A 20969-nucleotide genomic window follows, 5' to 3' on the forward strand; every position below is an offset into this window, starting at 1 on the left:
CACACGCACCGGGGCGGCGGGGAGGGGGGAACCGGCGCCACCCGCGTCACCCCATCGGATCACCGTGTAATTACAGAGAGAAACCAGAGCTAACCTTTATTACTCGTTTGAATAACGCAAGGTTCCAACGGTCGTTTAAACACGTCACAGAATGGCAACACAAGGGACAATTTACATTCAGTGCGAGAAGGGCAACTCCTACACAGGAAAGTCAGTTGAGAGTATGAAGACAGAACTGAATTAACCTACTGAACACGCTCATCGTGAATGGGGTGAGGTGATTTAAGGATGACCAGAGGTTACCACACAACATGCCATAGAAAAGATCATCACACACAGCTACTTTATTATCCAGCCATCATGTCAGCTGGGAAACAATGCCATTTCAGAAGCATTGGCTGCTGCAAGTCACTGTACATTTGCAAGGCTGCTGCTTAGTGAGGAATTCTTCAGGAATTCACAGTTTAAGGAGGAGGTGCTGTTCCTATGAGAATGCACTTGACAAATGTAAACCAAATAACTCACATAGCTGCAGCTCCTGGCTCAGTGCTGGGTAAGGCTGCAAGAACTGACACTGAAAGAATTCCAAGAGCATTCCAAGAGACTGTTTTTCAGAAGAAATCAGGCAGCGCTGCTGCCATCGTGCAAAGCAACGGGAAGGCAGGTACCTGGGGTGTAATACTGCAAAGAACAGAAACCCTCATTTACCCAATATGAACAACAGCAACAGAGAATGCCTCATATGACTGGAGCAAGGAAAGGTCTGAGAAGTGGGACAATAAAGAGGTTGGTTTGTTTAATGTAATAAAAATAAAGACCAACGATACTGCATAGAAAAGTACATAAGATCAACCCTGCACAAACAAACTCCATGTAAAAGAGGATTATTGTGCTGCCACAGAACAGGTGGGGCTCAACGAGCCACTAAGAGCTTGGACGTGTGTCAGAAATAACAAGTTAAAATCCTCTCAGCTGCTAGGGTCACACAAAGTTCTCCACAATAGGAAAGGCAAAAGCCTGTGAGCTTTCAAAATGAAGCTCCATCAGTCGGTGAAGGGGTTTACATGAGAATGGGGCAGGGTAACCCGGAAACCACTTCTCTTTCACTTCCAGCAAGAGGAGGAATCTGATGCAAACCACTCTGTTTTCTGCCAGCTACAGGGAGAGTTTTGAAAGCGTAACTACAAGACAAACCACAGAGCTCCACCCCACAGTCCACAGCTTTTACTAAAGTGATAGGAATAGGAAGAAACAAAATATCCACAGACATCACATACACAATGATGAAAAACATCTGACATCTCACTCCCGCTTAAATCTCCAGGGATACGCCGCAGGGAACCAGTCACAGGAATGTGACCTGAAGTAGGCTAAACCAAAACAAGCACACAATATTGAAGACAGGCTTCTTCAGAGACTCTCTAGGAACACATTTCTGCTCCCACAGGAACAGCTTGCTACAGCTAACAACGTTTCACAGGTGGAAATGTTAAGCTTGAGCTTAAGACTCTGCAGGAACTCCAGTGGTAACTTCCCATTAGAAACTGTTTTTCCCATAAAGACCACTTTATCCATGCATTTAACTCCATGCTGCAGTCAGAAAAGTGGCAATTACGAAGAAGCAGGTCATTTTAGTTGTTAGTTTTGTCACCAAAAAGTTCATTTGACTGGTTTTGTGCTTTGTTTTTCCAAAACTAATTGCTAATACTTAAGGTTTTTCTTAAAGAAAAGTTAACCGTTAATCTTCCATCTACCACAAAACAGAATTTCCTTCAAAAAGAAAACTTAGGAGCAGTAGAAACTAAGATCAGCCTCAGTTTCTGGTTAATGTTCCTCCCTTTAGTGACTCCTCTTGCATCTGTGTCACAGATAGCTCTGAGATTCTTTACATAAGCAGAAATGACAGAAACAGTTTGCACATAGATCACAATTATAACCCTGAGTTTCTAAAAGGCAGCATTTTTTTGCACTTTTAGAAATAACACCAAAATATTTCCTCATAACAGAAATACACAATAAAATGCAAGAAATTAAAAGAGGAAAATGGTTTCTTATGGAAATACAGAGATCCTGCTTCCTTTGTCACCAGAATTTTTCAGTGTTTGTTACCTCTAAGCAACAGCAGATATTGAATTCCACACTCCATTTATACAGTGTAGGTATAGGTGTGTACACTTGCATTTCAATATTGTCAATGCAATCAGGGTGCAATATTTCCATGTTATAGTTCAGTAGAAAAATCACTTTTCATTCCTAGCTTTGTGGTCAGAAATAGCTGCTCGTCACTGCTTTGGGGCATGGACTCATTGCTAGAGTTCCCTTCAACTAAACGTATACCAGAGTAAGTCACTTGTTGGGAGAGTAGGGGCTTCCTTCTTCCAGCTCTATGATGCACACAAATGATGGAGGGTACAGGCAACGTAGAGTAACACCCAACTAGAAATATCAATTATGTACCAATCTCATTCCACTGCAAGTAAGTAAATTACAGTGATGGGTCTATGTTTTCACAGTATTTTGATGGGGAGGGAGAAAGGAATGGTTTTCCCACAAGACACTGACGTTCTTTCTTTAATACAGGCTTGTATGTTACTCGCAGTCAAAGACAGAAAATAGAGCCCACATTTACCACGTTATATGACATTAGGTCCTCTGTTTGGTCCACCAGTTTCTCAGTATATCCAGGCTTACTGGATTCTTCCCATTGTTTTCTCACTGCTTCAAGTCTCAGGCTTGACCTGCCATGAACTCAAAGGTACTGAATCAGAATCAACAGTTGAAGAAACAACCACTTTCAGGAAGAGTTCCTTCTTCTGAGTTATGCTAGGTTGGAAGAAAGTGGCCACACTACTCATACGGTTCCAAATCCTTGGAAATCAGTGGCTCAGTATCTTCAGCTGTACATTGGGCAGACTGTGGGGCTGCAGCTGCCAGGCTGTGTATAGTCTCTTGCTGATGCTGCTTTGCCTTGTTATATAGTAGAACTCCAATTATCACTAGAACAGTCCCAATGGCTGAGAGGCTTGTGATTTTGTTACCAAACACAATAATACTTAGCCAGATCGACAGTGCATGCTTCACAGTACTGGCAACACTGGAAAAGGAATACAGAAATTAAGGCCAAAGAAAGCTCTCATATCCCACATACAAGTTTAAGACTTTCAGAGTTTAGAAGTAGGATTACCCCAGAGGCCCTAGGGCTAGCCATACAGAAGAGCAATTACTGAATCAGAATTGTGCAGCAACCTGACAAAGCTGCTGATATCCGACAATGTAGGTGGAAGCTGCCTTTAAATTACACATCATTCAATAAATACAGCTTGAGATGTGTCATGCTTCAGAAAAAAAAGGAAGACAGAAGTAATTGCTCGTATTTTGTACTGAAGCAAATGGCAGCTTCAATGTTGGATCTAGGGTTCCTCATTAACCAGCTTTAAGGAACGGCTGTTAAACCTGAATAGAGTTCCATAAGCAAAATAGCATGGCTCAAATGCTGCTCTCCTCACAGAGGGCGAGCGAGCAAATCACAAAGCATTGCCATCCAGATGTGAAAAGTTTTCTTCTTCACTTGATGCATTTATGCATTTCCATTATTTCTTTCTTTGCATAATACTTTTACTGCCTAGTTCTCAAGAGAAATACTAAGCAAGAAAAAGAGAAAATAAAGGAACAGTTTTACCTGAAAGTCACAGGAGAAATTTTTCCCATCAGGGCATAGGCTGTAACACTTTGTAGGTGGAACAAGACGCCATCTATTAAGAGAAGTATGACAATATCCTGGTTGTAGCTGAAACTCCTCCCACTTTTCCCAATCACAGGCACATCCTGAACAACAAAAAAAGAGAAATTCAAGAGTTTAGTTTATAAGCAAATCTAAAAGTGATTTCCCATTCAACTCATTATTATTATAAGCAGAGAGTTTTACAGTTAAATATCAGGAAAACAAAACCTAACCCCAGTCGCACATTCTGCTCACAAGTAAAAAAAAAGAAAACATAAATCTATGTTACCATGAAAAATATCCAGGCTGGAATAAGCATAACCACTGCAGCAGCACTTGTGTAGAACTGAAGCTCTGGCGCTCTGCAAAGGGAAAGAAACAATGATTAAACGATTAAAAGGTTCCTCTTTCTTAGAGCTGAAGAAAGCTGCATCATTATTGTATTTACAGGTATCAAAAGTAATAAATGTCATTTACCAAGCTTTGGGGACAATCAATTTAGCAGTCTCCTGCAAAGATAGTGTTTGCTTTTTGTGTTGGCTGAGATGAAGATAAAAGGCACATGCCTTCAAGACCAAAACTAGCACTTTATCCTGTGTTAAAATACATACATATAGCTATAGGTGTATTTTACCACAAGTTTTTGACTCCTGGCTCATGTTTCATAGTTAAAACATGAGGTGAGTTCTTAAGTTCATTTCCAAAGCCTAATAACATTAAGGGGTGGTTTACGATAACAGAGTACTGAGTTATTTCTGTGCAAAGATAACTCGCTGTGGGAATGCTGAGAGGTTTAGTCAGCTATGAAACTCAAACCTACTGCAGTGGGATCTGAGGATAGGGGAGTTTTATTTCCTTGATAAAATGATTTAGGTAAACAGTCTGTAAACAGTCTAAGAAAATCTTGGTGCACTATAATCATAAAGACGTGGTTTCTTATGCAGCCCAGATTCCATCTATAAGCAACCCTGAAATATTTTTAATACTTACGAAAATCTGTATTTATCTCCACTGAGTAGTTTTTTGGAAAAGACATTTTGCAAACTGGAAAACACAAACAAACACCATTTACCTGTATTTTAGTTAGGACATATAATCAGAAAGTTGTTTCACTTACACGGGTAGATAAGCTTCCACACATTATACAACTACAGAAAGAAGTTTGGTCTAACTTCTTTAAACTAAGAGTTGTACTATTTTTTAATCTCATTAATGCCAGCAGATATGATAGAGAATACCTTCTGTTAAAATAACTTTAAATACTTTCATTTTTATGTAGTTTACAAACACAACTAGAAAACACTTGTTGCTTATATTTAAAAAATATCTTTTATTCTACAATGTGAAACTATCACTGTCTTACCAGTCCATGATATTAGTAGATAAAGCCGCTGAGAAACCTAGAATGTTGAAACTGATTTCAGTAGCTGTACACAGAGCTAGCCCACCCATAACAGGAATCAGGGAGAGATTAACCAGCAATCCTGCAAAGGAAAGGAAAAATTGAAATCTGAGTTTAATTCATGTACTTCCAGTTACAGGTACCAGATACTGTAGTTTTTGAAAGCTTAAATTCCACCTTAATTTCTTAGTTGAAAGAGCAAGCAACTTATGCGCCTGAATTTTAAAGCACAGAGGTTCTAAAGTAGAGATCTTAGACAAGAGCAGGGTGCTCTTGAAAACAACATGGACATGTGCTTACTGATAAATCTCCCTTGGAGAAAGAAAAGGGATCTTTTTTCACCAAATGACAGGAAAAAATTTACAGTCTCCCTGTTTATTCTGTGTCTGAATTAACTCTTCTTCCTCTTGCTCATTCCAGCCTTCTGCCATGTGCATCAGAAAGCAATCTATACATGGCTTCTATATTACTTCTATGACTTACATCTTGTAAGAAGCAAAATCTCTTAAAGCAAAGAGCATGAGACTGCAAGTGGAAATCACATTTCGATGTGAAGTACTCACCAGTGTATTCCCCCAGTATCATCCGAGACATGATAACAGTAAAAATAGGTGCAGAGCTTTTCACAGTTTCTGCAAATGAAACTGCCACATTCTTCAAGCTGACAAGACCCAAGACAACTGTTGCAAATCTGGAGTGGAACACCACATGAAATGAAGCAGAAAAAAAAATGCTTTAAGAGCTACTCTTAGACATCTAGAATAAAAAAGAATTGCATTATAATTTCTTTAGGTTCAGAAGAATGTTCTCTAGGAATTATTTACCCACTTACCTCATTAATCCAACAAACAGCATTATCATGATGAAATTGGGTGGATAAGAGATGCGTGTTTTGTGTTGATATAAGCAGCATGGAACAAACATTTTGATACAGCCGATGAAGGTGGTTGAAAGCATCTGAACAGCACCTGAAGAAAGATGAAAGGGAAAAAAGCGTAATTCACAAGATTTTATTTTCTGTAAAAACCCACACTACCCTCCAACACAGAAAAAAAATGCATTTTGCTTTATGGCTCTTAGCTCTCAGACACCATCTTTCAGGAAGCGGAGGAAAGGACAGTGTCAGATTCCCCTTCACAGGCTGAGATCACAACTCTTGAGTTCCCAGCCCCAAGATCCAACCCACACCTCTTAACTAGGTCTTTTTCACTTCAGTTGAACCATTTCGTCCCTCAATTTTATATTGGAGGAAGGGGTATTGTCAAATATCTTACTGGAATTAAAGTGTAACAGAGATAGGGTTACCTAGCATGCTGGGCTCTCCTTCCAGTAATGAAAGAATGTATTTGTTAAGAAAAAGGGTGCAAAAGCTGAAGAAAAACCACAAAGTGAGGTAGATGAGAGCATGAGAATTCCAGATGCCCAAGTCCGACTCAATGACCGTGGTCTCTGTGATGGTTATTTTCAGCACGTTCTCCTCTGGCACACTGTCACTCCTAGCAATTACAAACTTTTCACTCCTGTTGGCAAAGAGTGAACCCAAATGAAATAGTGATTTTCCCTTTGGCTTTTCTTCAAGGGGGGGAGGATTAGGTTCCTCTGGTGTCTGAGCACTTGTCACAGTCGACATGCTGACCTGAAGAAATCAGTATTTGTCCTTAATACAAGCCGACATTGACTTAGCACAGAATAGCACTTGGATGAAACAAAACTATCATGTGCTCAGTGTTTCATCTTCCATGGCCTGAAGAGGTGTACTTGGTCCTCCAAATTACATCTTGCATAAAGATGAACTTCACATGCTGCTTTGCGTGGTCTATTCCATTTTTTTCTGCCTAGAATGAAAAAAACAGAGAAAGAAGTAAAAAAGCATGTAGCTCTGAACATAGTGACATCTGAAATCCCTGAGGCAGCAAAGATACCACATTTCAGCTGCAGTTTACAAAAGCTAAAAAAAAGCTTGTCTGTCAGACTGGAGTTTGCACTCCTAATATGATCCCAAGACTAAGCATGAACTTAGATAAGGGAGATCTAAAATAGCATGCACACAGAAGACTTCACATGTCAACACAGCATTTTCAATTATAACGAGCTCCTCTTCAAGATTCTACAGTTTCTTTGGTCTCAGTCTAAGGTCTTCTTATAACCACTCAACAGAAAAATCTTCACAACCCAGAAGATCTGGGCAGGAGCCTGTTCCCTTAGCACTAACTGACCTGTTATCAACTGGAGTCAATAATCAAGGACTGTAACTTCTAGTAATCATAACCACAGTTATCCTGGTAAATGTGAGCTTGCAATTCAATATTAGTATTTGCAATAAATCTTAAAGCCTTTTTAAAAGATCTGACAGGAAAAGGCATCAAATCATTTGCAACCACAGGTTTCTCCTTTTGTAAATTACCTGAAGTATGACCAGTTACAGCAGAAGAGCACAGGGACTAACAAAAACATACAGTGACCTTTATTCTTAAGTGATGTAATGTTAGTTGGTATCATAATACTAACAGATTCAAAGTCCACATTAAGAAAGAAAGAAATTGCATGTAAGCACCTTATCTACAACACTAAAACACACCATTGGCTTTCCTGCTTCCTATTTTGCAGTCTATGTTTTAGGAGCAAAACAAAACAGGATGAGTCAGATGAGAATGGATGGACAGGACCTCTTCTGCTCATCAACAAATACACACTAGGAGAAACTACACTTGAAATACTTTTATCCAGAAGGAAATTTGCTGGATAAACAAGATGGAGGATGTTATGCAGTTAAAAAGTAATCACTGGAGGGGGATCACTGGACGTCTTGGAAAAGCTGCCTGAAATGAGATCATAGCACTACAGTGCATCATACAGTGGCAGCACAAGAAATAATCAATGGCAAGCAAAAATACAAGAGCTATAACAAGAGCTGCTGCTGATTTTGTCAGCATGTGAACAGGATACAACATCTCGAAATAAATCATAAATTGCACTAAAGAGTTAAACATAGTGCTTCAGTTTTGATTTCCTAAACAGCAGCTACTCTACACTGAAATTTTCCATCCCTCCGGTTCTGTTTGTGGTATTCCAGCCATGCACAGAAGGTTTCCACCCCTATCCCCTTAATTTCTTGCCATTTTACCAGGAAATCAAGCCAGCAGCGTGCTGAGGTACAGGACCCTCTGACACACTCATGTTAAAACCATATACTTGTATTAAAAGCCCTCTACATTCAGAACAGTTATAACAATTTTGTAATACTTTTTCTCTTTCTGCTACTCAGTTAAAACCAAAAGCACTTATGCACAATGAAACTCCCACCCTCAGCAGCACTGGTATCATATTTGATAGCGCTGATACCACACATGGCAGGAAGCACAACAGCAAAAAAGAACAAAACTACACACTTAAATTACTGACCTGCTGTCTGAAATCAACTGGAAGATCTTAAGTGAGCTGAAAGAGTTCTCCATCTGGAACTAATTCAGTCATCCTCCCTTAAGACCAACCAGCAGCTGATGTTTACCAATAGATGAAAACGTGGCAGTGGTTGGTTCTTGGATGACACACACAGAATCAGTCTTGCAGCTCAAAAGAACAGCAGCATGCAGCGTGTTTTGCACTCTTCCTTGTATCTTCTCCAACGTTAACTATGTTAGCAATAAGAATGTTGTATTAAAAAAGTGGAAAAATAAGGAGAATAAGCTTGGCAAGAGATAAACCCAACTCTATTGAATTGTTTCAATGTGATTATCACCGACACATGTCAAAAAACCTCATAATGCTATTCACTTAAACTTCCTTCTCATAAGAAACTGAAGATTTAACCCTGTTTTTAAAGAAATTATCGAAAATTAAGAAGCTCATCCAATGCCAACCCCCTGCCACAGGCAGGGACACCTTCCACTAGAGCAGCTTGCTTTAGAGGGCTTTGAACACTGCCAGGGATGGGGCAGCCACAGCTTCTCTGGGCACCCTGTGCCAGCGCCTCAGCACCCTCACAGGGTAGAATTTTTCCAATAACTAATCTAAATCTCCCCTCTGTCAGTTTAATGCCATTCCCCATTACCTTGTCACTAAAACGGGTCTTAAAGTGAAAAATAAAATAAAAAGTATGCTAAAAAATAGGTTAGTACTTTCTCGCAGTCCAGCTGTACTTCCAGTCACTCAGTCCTAAACCCTTCCCTGCGCTCATCGGACCGGGTACCGGGCAGACTCGCGGGTGTTCCATATCCCGCAGCCTTCGGGGCCGGCCGAGCATCCCGAACGGGAGAGCGGCTTCACGGCGGTTCAGATCCCCTCCCGGGAGCGGTGCTGTACCTCGACCTTCAGAGCCGACTTTCCGGCTCAAGGACTCTGCAGAGCGCACCTCCTTTGCATGAAGCGGCACCGATCCCCCCCTGCTCCGGGCGGGCCGCAGCCGAGACAACACTCGGGTTGAGGACCTCCCCCCGCAGCACAGCCCGGCCCCGGTGCTCCCTCCCAAGAGCCGGGCACCGCTGCCGGAGGGGCCGCTGCCAAAGCCCCGGCGCGCCCGGTCCCTCCGGGCGGAGCTCCCCCAGCCTCGGGCAGCGCCCTCGCCGCGCACCGCCCCCAGGGCCGAGCTGCGGGGACGGGTGATGGATGGACCGGGCGCGCTGCCGGGAGGCAGCAGCCCCGGCGGACAAAGCGCCTCGCCGGCGGCCACCCTTCGCCGGGAACGGAGCTGGGGCCTGGGCCCCTTTGTCACAGCAGCCGTTTGCTGCCCTGTCGCGACGTGAGGACAACGGGGCGCCATTTTGGGGAGAAAACCACCACAAAAGAACAGTAAGCACAAAGGAAGGGAGGTTACAGAGGACGCAGCTCCAGGTGCAGCCGGCGGAGCCCACACACGGCTCCGCCAGGCGCTTCCCTCGAGGCCCGCGCCTCACAGCGAGCCCAGCGAGAAGCACCGGCCAGGCCGCTCCGCCTGAGGAGCGCACCGAGGCGCGGGGCAAAACGGCGCGGCACATCCCGCTGCCCGGGACGGGGAAGTGACGTCCCGCGCTCGCCCGGCCTGCCCCGGAAGTGCGGGCGCTGCCCGGAACCCGCGCTTGGCCGCCGCAGCCATGTAGGTCCCGTTACCGTTACCGGAGCGGCCATGGAGGGCGCCGAGGACAGGTAGCGGCGGGAGCCCGCGGAGCGCCATCGGCGGCAGAGGGAGGGGAGGCTGGGCGGAACCAAGCTCTGACAGAGGGTGGCTCTCGGCGCTCCCCCGCCCCGTTACCCGGGAGGGCGTGGGCCGGAGAGGGGAGGGGCCTGGGCTGCTTCTCCGCCCCCTCCTCCGGTTGGTACGGCCCACTTGTGAGGGAGCAAGTGGTCCTTGCAGTCGGGACGGGCAGTGCCGGTGATCGTTCCCTTTCCCGTTCCCATTCCCGTTCCTGTTCCCGTTCCCATTCCCAATTCCCGGTTTCTGTCCTCTGCAGCGGCAGCGCAGCCCCCCCCCAGCCGAACCTCACCCCCCGGCACCGGCAGCTCATCCCCACGCCCTGTGGCCCAGTGAGTACGCCGTCCCGCGGTGACCGTTTGCTTCCCCCCCGGTAAAGCCGACCCGTGAGTCCGAAAGAAGTCGGGGACATGAGGACAAACGGGGTTTATGCCCGTTAAAATTGTGTTATCAAATAGCCACGGGGCTGTTGGTGCCTCGGTCCAACCGTGCAGCGATTCGAGCACTGCCGTGTTCTCAAAACCAGCTGGTTTTCCTTAAATAGACCTGTTTAATAATAATAAACCTGTGATTTCCAATAGCCAACACGTAACTCACTAAAAGCTCCTGCACGTGCAGAAAGCAGCATTCCTGATGTCCATGAAAAGCACAGCAATCCAATGCTGAATGATCCCAATGGAGCGGTGGCTCAACCCAAGCTCCCAGCAACTCCAGTTCCTTTTTCCATGAACCAGCCTCACATGGAAGCAAAGCAGGCTTTGCTGGCCTGGTGCCATCTTTTTAGGAACAGCAACTAGTTTGTACTGCATTACATGTTCAAGAATGTTCTTCCTTTACAGATAAAGCCTTGTTCAGAGCTCTCATTTCCTGTGAAGATCTACTTCTGTGTCACTATCTTGTCTCTGCTGAGTGTCATAGGGCTAACCGTAGAGACACTTGTTCGACAGACTGAGGAAGATTTCACCATTTCTCTTATTCAGTTAATTGGAGTTGGTAAGAAACACACTGTTTGTATTTTAAAACAAATACATTTTCCCCCAAGGTAGCAATCAAGCAACTAAAGTTTCTTATTTCAGTCCATTTGGCCTGATGCATTCCACATAGAATCTTCTATAGCTCAGCACTAAGAAGCTAGATGCTTTTCCCACTGTGGCTTTTCCCAGTGGTATTTTAGTGAAAGGACCATTAACAGATGTGGTGTCATTCACAGTAGATTCATGTGTGAATAGTACGAAGAAATACTTAGGTTTTAGGAAGTTCTCCTATAATTTGCTTTCTCACTGGCCTTTCCTCAGGCAGATGTGGCAATGATTTTGCTTTCAGACCACTGTCACTTCATGTAAAACATACTGAATGTTCAGAGCTTACCATTTTCCATTTTAATGTCTGTGCCATAATATGCTGGGGAATTCAAAGATATCCAAGCTCCAAGGCTTGTCACAGAGCATACATCTTCTGACATGAGCCATGATAATACAGAGCTGTAGTTAGCTTCAAGGCACCTTCTTACATGGCAAGAAACCAGTCATACATAGCTTGATCTGAAAAAGATAACATCAAGTCTTCTCTCTGTGTTAAGTTCCTGCAAGGATGTTGCTTTGCCTGAAGTATTTTAATAAAAGAGAATAAGGACCGTGTTTTTTTTAAGCATTCTTTTTGTCTGATCATTATTGTCCTACTGGAAAGAAAAGCCAGACTTCCTTCGATATTTCCCATTAGAGCTTCAATAGAAACTGATGTTCATATTCCTGCGTCCATTTGCATTAAGTAGAAATGAAACTTATCATTAAGATAAGTACATCTATAAGTATTTTAGGGAGTCCTCTTCAATGGTTTTAGCAGGTCTTGGCTGTTGGCTTGCTGGCCAAAACAGTGTAGAAAAGAATGGACTCTGGGAGTACTTCCTACACTGGGAGTGTAGGAAAGAGCAGGGCACACTCACCATAATCAGTCATTGCTTCCCAGCTTTCATCCAGAGGGAACAAAGACAATAGATTTGTTCTAGATTCTATAATTAGCCACATCCAAATAATACTTTTATCCCCAAACACAATTTTGATTAGCAGCTTTTCACACAGGACTCAGCTTACCAACACAAATTGCTACATTAGAACAGACCATTGGTACCTCCCCTCTGACGCACTGGTTTTGTTAGCAACCACTGTTTTGGGCTTCAAAGAAAAATGAAGAACCTTTGTAATAAACCAGATGAATCCTGTGATGTTATAAATGGGCAAGTTGAAAGCATGCTTGCTAGTCTGTTTTCCCCCCTCCTACCTTCCATTGATTAGTATTTTATGCTGCAACACACAGGCAGGAGGATGTGCACCCCTCTCACAAACCTCTGGTTTAAATTAGGAAGAAGATTTAATGTGTTTTTTTAACACGTTGCTTCAGATTTCAAAGCTTTAATGTAAACAGAAGTTGTTTCAACATTTTAGTAAAGATAATATCATTCATTGAACATGTTAAAACTATGATTTGCCTACCTTGAGATTTTGAGATGTGTAAGTTAACCTCCATAAGCATGCAAAGCCCATGTTTTCTATGGGGCAGACAGACTGACAGAACTGATGATAGCTCTTTAAAGAAAAATAGAGGCCCTGGCTGTAAGAGTTTCTTGGATTTACCACTTGAGATACTTACTTTAAAGAGGGTCTGGGATTTAATTTGTTGAAAACCCTTAACTTACCAAAACCAAGGGGATGTCCTTGACTTCAGAAATGTGCATTTGCTATCTTTAAAAAAACCTTAATGCTCATTAAAATTTGAATTTTCCAATTACTTGTACAGTCTTCCTCTGATTTAGGAGCTCAATTTGCAAAACAAGGAAATGCTGACTTAAATCTATCAGGTTGTCCTGAAGTCATAAGCATCCAAAAAATCCCATGATGCGCTTTGTGATTTCCCAATCATTTGCAGCTTTCTCAATCTCTGCTAATAAAAGTGAAAAAAAACCAAAAGGAAGTTCTTTCACTAGAAGGTTTGTTTAGAGAGACTAAAGTTATTATGTTACCTTGAAAACCTCTATAGTACTTTGTCCCAGCCTAGCAAAAGGGAATTTATGTGCAGAATTAAGGAAGTAGCCCTGTGGAAAAATAAATCTATTGTTACTTTGTTTACGGTAAGAATTAACTAGTGTTTCCAGGAGCATCCTAGATAAGAACAAAGAACTGATTCCTGCTTTTCTGAAAGGAAAGCCTTTTCCTTATTTAAGCTTTCTCAAAACAGTGTGGACTTCAGCAATGATAGCAATGTATTTTACAAAAACATAACTCAGAACTTTCCTGAACCAGTTCTTTTCTGGACTATAGTTTGCAGGTGGGGTGTTTCAAAACTTCCACAATAGAAATAAACTATTAGGAATCCAGGTTAAGTTCAGTTCAACACACAAGCTATTTACAGTGGTCAGAACCACACAAACAATGCTGTAAAGGTATATGTACGAGTAATAAATTGCTTGTTAGTCACTTGAATTACTTTCTCTGGGAGAATTATGCAATTACAGTTCTTAATAAAAATGCTGTTGCTTCATTTAATTCAAATACACTATTTAAGACAATGTTCAATAGAGTATTAGGAGTAACATCCCATAGCTGTCAGTTTGGATAGCACAGATGGCTTTTTTTGCATGCTGAACACAGGGGAGTACTCATTTTAAATATGTGATTCAGGCTTCTTGGTAAGAATAATGACACTTGACTGAGAAGCCCAAGTTTTAACACTTCCATTTTGTCATCTGGATTGAGCACACTGAAAAATTGTACCACATGCAGTCTGTGTTCACCTGGTAACTGCCCTTTCTTCTGCTTCCCAGTGTTCTGTGTATACTATGTGACTAGAGGAATCCTGCAGGAGAATCGCCAGGAGCTCATCGTCTTTGTTCTTTCCATCCTGCTAGTGATGTTTCGGTCCATTGTCAACTTCACAGTTCTCTCTGCTGAGCAAAAGCCAAAACTCCTGGTTAGTCTCCTTCTTTTAATTAACTTTTCTCCACTTTCTGGGTTTGAAAATCTTAGAAAAGTGAGATACCTGATAATATAAAAATCAGGCTGAATTATTCCTATCATGGAGTAACAAAATGTGCACTCCCACAACTGCAACTCTGCTTCTCTGATCTATTCTATGGGCTTCTTTATGACAGTATCTGAAAGTAGCATGAATGTCAAATAATTTACTCACTGCATGGCCAGTCACATCCTTACTTCCCTCTCCCATCAGGCCCGCTTCATTCTGATCCTCCTGGTTGGCTCCTTTGATGTGATCTGTGCCATCATCCTTATCCAGAGTCAAAGCATGATGGCCTTTCGAGTAGGGGGTGCTCTGGAAAGCCTACAGTCACAATACTTCATGATGAACCTCTGCTTCTCTATGTTGACCTTTGATCTTCAGGCACAGGTATAGATCTCTCTTCCCCTGGGTTCTCTTTTTTTCTGTCCTGTTGAGAATATCTTAAGACTGTTTACTTTGTGTCAGATATTTTTTGGTGGGCTGTATGGTCTCAAACCAGTAATTTTACCAATTCTTTGCCTCTTCTCCTTCAGCTCTGCTTGTGTGTTCTTCTGATAAGCCTGCATGAGATCACCCTTCTACATAACATCATATCAGCAACAGGGGTTCTTTGGGCCTGCCTGAAGGTGTCCATCAGCATCATCGCAGTAAGTGTTAAGCTAACAGCAACACTGACAAGTCAACTTCTTGTTGACTAGCAAGTCTACAGTCAACTTCTGAGACTACTACACCCTGGGCAATTATCACAGGCTGGGAAGGCACAGCCGTCCCATTCTACATAACAGTGCTAACTGGAAGGGCTCCAGAATGGATCCCAGCAGAAAACAAGAGCACCAACCATAATGAAGTCTGGTTTCTTATAGATCTATTTCTCTCAACTAAGCATACAGGCTGAAACATCAGACTATCATCATTCCTTTCTCAGGGACATTGTTTTATTCTCAGTCCTTGATCACCTACTTTAATGAAACCTGTAGGATCACAGTATCTTCAATATTTCTACCTCTCTGACAAGGTTAGGTGAAACTGCCAACACTCCTCCAAATTGTTAAGATGGATATACAGACACAGTGAGACTGCATAGGCCTTTCCTTAGGAAACCTGACCAAAAAGATGAGTGGTCTTTTACTGGGGCAGCTTCTTTCAAGGTCAGTGACAGTTTTCAGGTTAACATAAGGATTTCTTTTGCCAACCAGACAACTTCCTCTGATATCTTGAGAGCTCTGTTCCAAGAACAATTACAGAAGCAGGGCCAAAGTGCATCAGATATGTCAGTCTTTTATTAGCAGGAAGGAGTTTAGGGGGATTTGGGGTTGGTTGGTTACGATTCAGGTAAATTCCTGACTTTGATGGCTTTTCCTGCTAAAAATGGAGCTGGCACCAAGCACTGAGCTTTTCAAATACATTGGTATTGTTAGGTGAATAGGAGCTTCTTGCATACTTTTGTGAAATACTGGATCTATTGTAGCACGTGTGGAAAGAAGGGAGGAATCAGAACCAGGTCTCTTTTCCTGATAGTATTACAATGTAAACCTTTCAGCTACTTTTCTTCCACCATCAGAAACAAAGTTGATCTGACCAGTTGCTATTCTTTGCTTTGCCTTGATCTGCCTTTAGGTATTAAAAGAGACACTTTAAGAAAGAGGTGCTTTAGTTAGGTAGTCTTCTGTTTTAACATACTAGATATTCCTTATGCAATAGCAAACATATTTCTTAATAGTTCAAGTAGTAAATGTCCTAGGGATAAGTACATATTCTTGCCCTTTGCTCAAAACTGCCCATGTTAGAACCACTTGAAAGCTACTTTTTACCCTGTCTACGTACATTACTGATTTATCTACTAGAAGAAGTTAACAGCTTCATGTCTAACTAGAAATAGGAAATGCATAATTATTAAATATAGCATTATTTTTCAGTAAGTGGCAGCACTGCAGGGCAACAGCAACTTAAAGGCGGATACATTTCATGAAAGTCTAGTAGCTTTGCATCCAAGGTAAAAAAGATTCTAGAGAATGTAGACAGCTTGACAGAGGGGTGACAATAACAACTCCTTTTCCTTACCCTGTTCAGACAAGTTTTCCACAATTAGCTTCTTGCAGGTGACGCAGCAGTGAAGAAACGCACATTGTAGTCTATTTTGGTGCTCTCAGAAGCTGCACCTGCTGTGAGGTTATTGGGTAAGAAAGTTATGGACATATACATAATCCACCAGAAAGTATAAGCATAATAGAAGGGAAAACTTGGAAATGCCTCGTACCCAGTGGTTTCTGGTAACTGCAGTACCTGAAAGCAGAGCTAAACCTCGTGTGCCCTTATTTCTGGGTTGATGCCATTATTTTTAATTCTGTTTATGTATGTGCTCTCCCATTTACTTTGGTCTTATCCTAAGAGGAGCACTATGCAGTACCATGGAAAATGGGAAACAGTAGTAGAGGTGGCAGAGAACAAACTCTCTTACGGGAGGGATAATTCCCTTGATGCTTTTGTAGAAGTTTGCATCTTGACCATTGCAGAAGGATCAGTATTGGTGTAGGGGGGAATCTGTGATTGATCAGATGCATCAAATCTTATCATAGCAGTGGTGCTATCACTGCTTTCATTCCCAGTGACTCAGCTGGTTTTCTTTCCTTTGTTCAGACCTGCCCTTCCAGTTTAGGAGAGCTGCAAGCTGCTACCTGCAGGAAAGTCCCAAGGTTTGTTGTGAAACAAAGTTTTCCTGACAGTTAAATCCTCTTGCTTCTCCCACATTTGGTTCTCAGTGACTTCTCTGTGGTAGAAACAAAGGTGGAGAAAAAAAATCAGTCTGTTAGCTATGAAAATGTTAGTTTAAGTCTGAGCAAATCCAAATAAAGTGTACATCAGTGGAAAACAGAGACCACATTCCTTGCTAAAAACATAGGTAGAGAAGGCAGGTGGAGAGCAAAGTTGTAACTGAGAGCTCAGCTAGACCAACACTTCAAACGCTATTGAAAAATCAACTATATGTAGCCTTATAGAACATATAGCAAGTTATAAACCTGTATATACCTCATCTTATTTTACAGATTTTAAAAGAACTGAAGCCTCTAGTGTGGATTTTTCTGACTCAGAACATACCTGAAGTAGCTTTTCTCATCTACCTGCTTTACACGGTAATTCATCCAACTTACTTGCTCAGTAACAAGGAGCAAGGCAGGAGGCCTCTTCATTACTGCATGTTCTACCCCTTCAGGATCAACTTTTCAACACAGGAACCAGGCCAAAGTGCTCTTGAAGAGATTAGTCAGAGGGAGAGGCTCTGGAAGTCTCTGCAGCTGGCAAAGTGTCCAGAATGATTAGGGAAAGATACCACAGACTCTTCCAGTAGAAGATACATAGCTCGTAAAAAATGCCTCCCCTCCTTCGCAAGGGGTCTGAAGTGATGCCAGAGCATCTGACCATCTGCAGGGCCTAAAGTCATTATATTTGAAAGAATTTCTTAGGCAGCATCTCCAGCTCTCCATCCTGATTGTAGCCAAAACAAAAGACAGTGTAAGCCAAACAAACTCCAGTGTTAGGCATTTTTTTGGCACTGTAATAGTGATAAAGCACTTATCACTAGGACACCCCAGCACCTCCCACAGCACATATGAAAGAAGGTGAGGAAAAAGGGCAAGGGCAAGGCAGATTGTTCATCATGGCAAGGGTTTGAATGCTGAGAAGAGCCAGTGTTTTTCATTCTTCACATAAATAATCTCCAGATACTGATAAAAGTCCATCCAGTCTTTGGGGTTTTATTTATTGAAAGATGTAGTCAAATCAGGCTCTTCCAATTACTCACGGGCCTGTTTGATCTGGCAAAGCACAGAAGGACCACATGCTGTCTTTGATGGCTATACTTGGACTGCAGTTAGGAAGAAAAGTACAGAGGATGGCTTCTGATATAAGAATAACATAACAACTTTAAAGTAGCTCAGTCTCCTTCCTTTTCTGCATGATAATGAACACACAAGAGTGACCAGCAAATGAGGACATGGACATGCAATGCAATACTTCTCTGTGCTAGATCTGTAATATAGTCTCTTCTCCAAACCCAGTTATTTTAGTATCTTGATTTGGGATATACTATTAGGTTTGCTAACAGATCAAAGGAGTCAGAACTGTGTTTTTTTTAAATCTCATCCTGATAATCATTAACCCTGTTGGAGCAGTGATCCTTCTTCAGTGCCGCAGATAGCTGCAGGATATAAATATTGTTGCTTTTAATTAAAATTTGCCATTTTCTCTGTGTCAGATCAGAGGTGAGGCAATTACTAACATCATAAGCACAGTAATCAGGCCAGCAGGGAATGAAAATGGCATCATGAAGCTGTCCCCCACAGACACACATGACAATAACAGTACAATGACAGCCAGGGAACATAACTCCATTCTGTATTTTACAGCAGAAACAAACTGAGATGTAAAATGAAGTCTGGTTTCCTTATCTCCAGTTTAATTGCTTGTTCAATCTGGGCACAATACTGTTTCATATGACTTCAGTGATGCAGAGATCAAAAGGTATAATGCATTTAGCCTGTCGGTTTGCAGCCAGGGAATCATGTCATCAGGAAAGCAAGATGGTTTAAAAGTGAATGGGTTTTTCCCCCCCCAGATACTATCTAGTGACTCCTTTCACAGATTTAGGGGTTGATTGTATTTTATGGCTTCGTTTTGTGGCACTAAGTGTTAATTGCTGTATGTCTCTGTTTTCCTGCAGGTGATAAGAGAGTGGGGCAAAGGGAATTCTTACACCCTAGAAGCTGCTTTCATTATTGGCTCTTTCATTTCTGTTGCAATAAAATCTGTTTTGTTTTGGGCACTGATTCATGTCTACCGCAGCTTTGGGCAGGGGCTGAGAGAAAGAAGTAAGTACTTGAGAAGTTTCACTTCACTATGAAGATTAAGTAGAGCTTGTTGAGCCAGGAAAATAGAGATAATTGCAACAAAGCAGATCCTTAATAATATCAGTCACTAGTGCAGCCTTAAAATTTACTAGTGTGACAAAGTTCAGAAGCTTGGATGAAATATATGTGATTTCTCCCTGAAGAAAACTGGTATAGTCAACCTATGCAAGAATTGCTGCTAACCAGAAAAAAAAGACCTGTGTGGAAAAATCTCTTCTATGTAAGATATATATAATTTTTCTTCTTTATCACACTGTAAAATTAACTGGCTTACGATAATGAAAGGAGAGATAGTAAAGTGACCTAGAGAGCCACTATTCTTAAACTACACTTTTACATGAAGGACATAAATGCTGCTAGGCACTGGGTCTTGACTGATCTTCTTTCTTCCCACAGTGTTTTCTTCCTATGGAAGGATCGACTCCTGAGCATCCCACTTGTGTCCTATCTGCAGCTCTTACAGAGTGAAATCGCAGGGGAAGGTCTGATCAAGTACTTGCATTTGGGATGTAAGACAATGGGTCTCTTTCATAGAGATAGAGGAAGTTGCTCAGAAAAATGTCTATACATTTCTTGGTTCATATTGTGCTATGGAACTTTAACAGTGCAGCTGATAACTTGGTTTAAAAAGCAAAGTGCTCTCGGGAAATTAACAGTAATCCTCTCAATTCAGCAAGTTCTGCTGACAGGACAATGCATCTTTCACTCCTTGTTTTCCTGGTGTTGCTTTGTAACCACAGGAGGTTCACAACATGCATGTGAGACTGATGTTAATATAAATGCTGTTTTCTGGATATACGCAAACATAATGAAAATAATTTGCACACCATCTTACAAACCTGAGTCTGGAACTGGATTGTCCTACCATCATTTCTTACCTCAGATCCGTTGCTGAGCAGAAGTCAAGCCCCAAAGCTGCTTTGGTGGCAGCTGTATTCCCTGACTCCACAGCTGTGTGATGGCTTAACCCCAGCAGAATGGCTGGGGCTCTTCTTCCTCATCTGTCTTCAGAATACTTATTTTTCTTAAATACCAGCTACACCTGAAAACTACACAATGTAATCTCATGCCTCCCTATAGCTTATCTAACCAACGTGCCATTTCATTCACCACTGTGACTGTTAAAATAAGCCTTTAATATTGTAATTTAAAAGTTTGGTATTTTATTCATTTAAAGCTTTAGCTACTTACTGGCTATTTTTTAATAAAGTATAAGCACAGTTTGCACACGGATAATTATATCTCCTATCAACAGCATGAGTTCAGTGGGAAGCCTCTTTACAAACTGGGTGCGGAAGAGGATGGAACAGCAATTAACATTGAACATTGCCATCACATTCCTCTTCACATACATCTTTAATTTGCAAATGCCTGTACACTTCAGAAAGTAGTTCAAGTAGTTGATTGCAGTTTATTAAGGAAATTTACAAGGATTATCTCAAAATTTCTATTAAGAAAGTATTTTTCTCATCCTTATCTTCTAAACCTGAAACAGATCTACTTTATAGATAGCACAGTGGAGGTGTGAAGAGGTTAAATGTCTATGGTCAGGCTGCACACTGCTGACGTCAAAAGAAAGCACCAGAGCACCAGCTGATGACTGTGACTTCATTCCACAAATCAAAATGTGACTATGAATTGTTACTGAAATGAAGGAATGCAATTAAAAGTATATTCAGTCCTTTTCCAAAACAAGCAAACGTGTCTTCCCTAGAGCAGGACTGGTAAGGGAACACTTTGATCTTGTAAGTAAGCCTGTATTTA

At 41.8% G+C, this 20969-nt stretch overlaps 2 protein-coding genes across 10 annotated transcripts; one reads left to right on the forward strand and one right to left on the reverse strand.

The window, feature by feature from the left end:
• Window positions 1-70: 70 nt before the first annotated feature.
• Window positions 71-10364, reverse strand: SLC35E2B (solute carrier family 35 member E2B). 6 transcript variants are annotated; one of them, XM_065696461.1, is made up of 10 exons: window positions 10215-10364; window positions 8526-8755; window positions 6429-6958; window positions 5956-6091; window positions 5687-5814; window positions 5085-5205; window positions 4712-4765; window positions 4011-4083; window positions 3680-3825; window positions 71-3094 (listed from the first exon to the last, which is right to left on the reverse strand). In XM_065696461.1, the coding sequence occupies exons 3-10, from the start codon at window positions 6751-6753 to the stop codon at window positions 2848-2850; spliced, it is 1230 nt and encodes a 409-aa protein (XP_065552533.1). In that variant the 5' UTR covers window positions 6754-6958; window positions 8526-8755; window positions 10215-10364; the 3' UTR covers window positions 71-2847. The 6 variants fall into 6 exon arrangements, with proteins under 6 accessions (XP_065552533.1, XP_065552532.1, XP_065552534.1 ...); XM_065696460.1 differs by having other exon boundaries at window positions 10209-10364; XM_065696462.1 differs by lacking the exon at window positions 10215-10364 and adding an exon at window positions 9475-9668.
• LOC136022749 (uncharacterized) lies at window positions 9820-20441 on the forward strand. 4 transcript variants are annotated; one of them, XM_065696467.1, is made up of 9 exons: window positions 9820-10244; window positions 10550-10622; window positions 11130-11283; window positions 14108-14253; window positions 14512-14688; window positions 14835-14948; window positions 17346-17432; window positions 19019-19166; window positions 19602-20441. In XM_065696467.1, exons 1-9 carry the CDS (start codon window positions 10225-10227, stop codon window positions 19631-19633), a joined length of 951 nt encoding a protein of 316 aa, XP_065552539.1. In that variant the 5' UTR covers window positions 9820-10224; the 3' UTR covers window positions 19634-20441. The 4 variants fall into 4 exon arrangements, with proteins under 4 accessions (XP_065552539.1, XP_065552540.1, XP_065552538.1 ...); XM_065696468.1 differs by lacking the exon at window positions 17346-17432; XM_065696466.1 differs by lacking the exon at window positions 19602-20441 and having other exon boundaries at window positions 17346-19111.
• The last annotated feature ends 528 nt before the right edge of the window (window positions 20442-20969 follow it).

Source organism: Lathamus discolor, chromosome 16, assembly GCF_037157495.1.
Source record: "Lathamus discolor isolate bLatDis1 chromosome 16, bLatDis1.hap1, whole genome shotgun sequence".
Lineage (NCBI taxonomy): Eukaryota > Metazoa > Chordata > Aves > Psittaciformes > Psittacidae > Lathamus > Lathamus discolor.

Coding starts and splice junctions, on each gene's coding strand:
- SLC35E2B (XM_065696461.1), bottom strand. CDS start 6,753: ATGTCGACTGTGACAAGTGCTCAGACACCAGAGGAACCTAATCCTCCC. Junction 4,084..4,711: donor GGAGATAAATACAGATTTTC/GTAAGTATTAAA, acceptor TTCCCTTTGCAG/AGCGCCAGAGCTTCAGTTCT. Junction 3,095..3,679: donor ATTTCTCCTGTGACTTTCAG/GTAAAACTGTTC, acceptor TTCCTTTTCCAG/TGTTGCCAGTACTGTGAAGC.
- LOC136022749 (XM_065696466.1), top strand. CDS start 10,225: ATGGAGGGCGCCGAGGACAG. Junction 11,284..14,107: donor TATTCAGTTAATTGGAGTTG/GTAAGAAACACA, acceptor TCTGCTTCCCAG/TGTTCTGTGTATACTATGTG. Junction 14,254..14,511: donor AGCAAAAGCCAAAACTCCTG/GTTAGTCTCCTT, acceptor CTCTCCCATCAG/GCCCGCTTCATTCTGATCCT.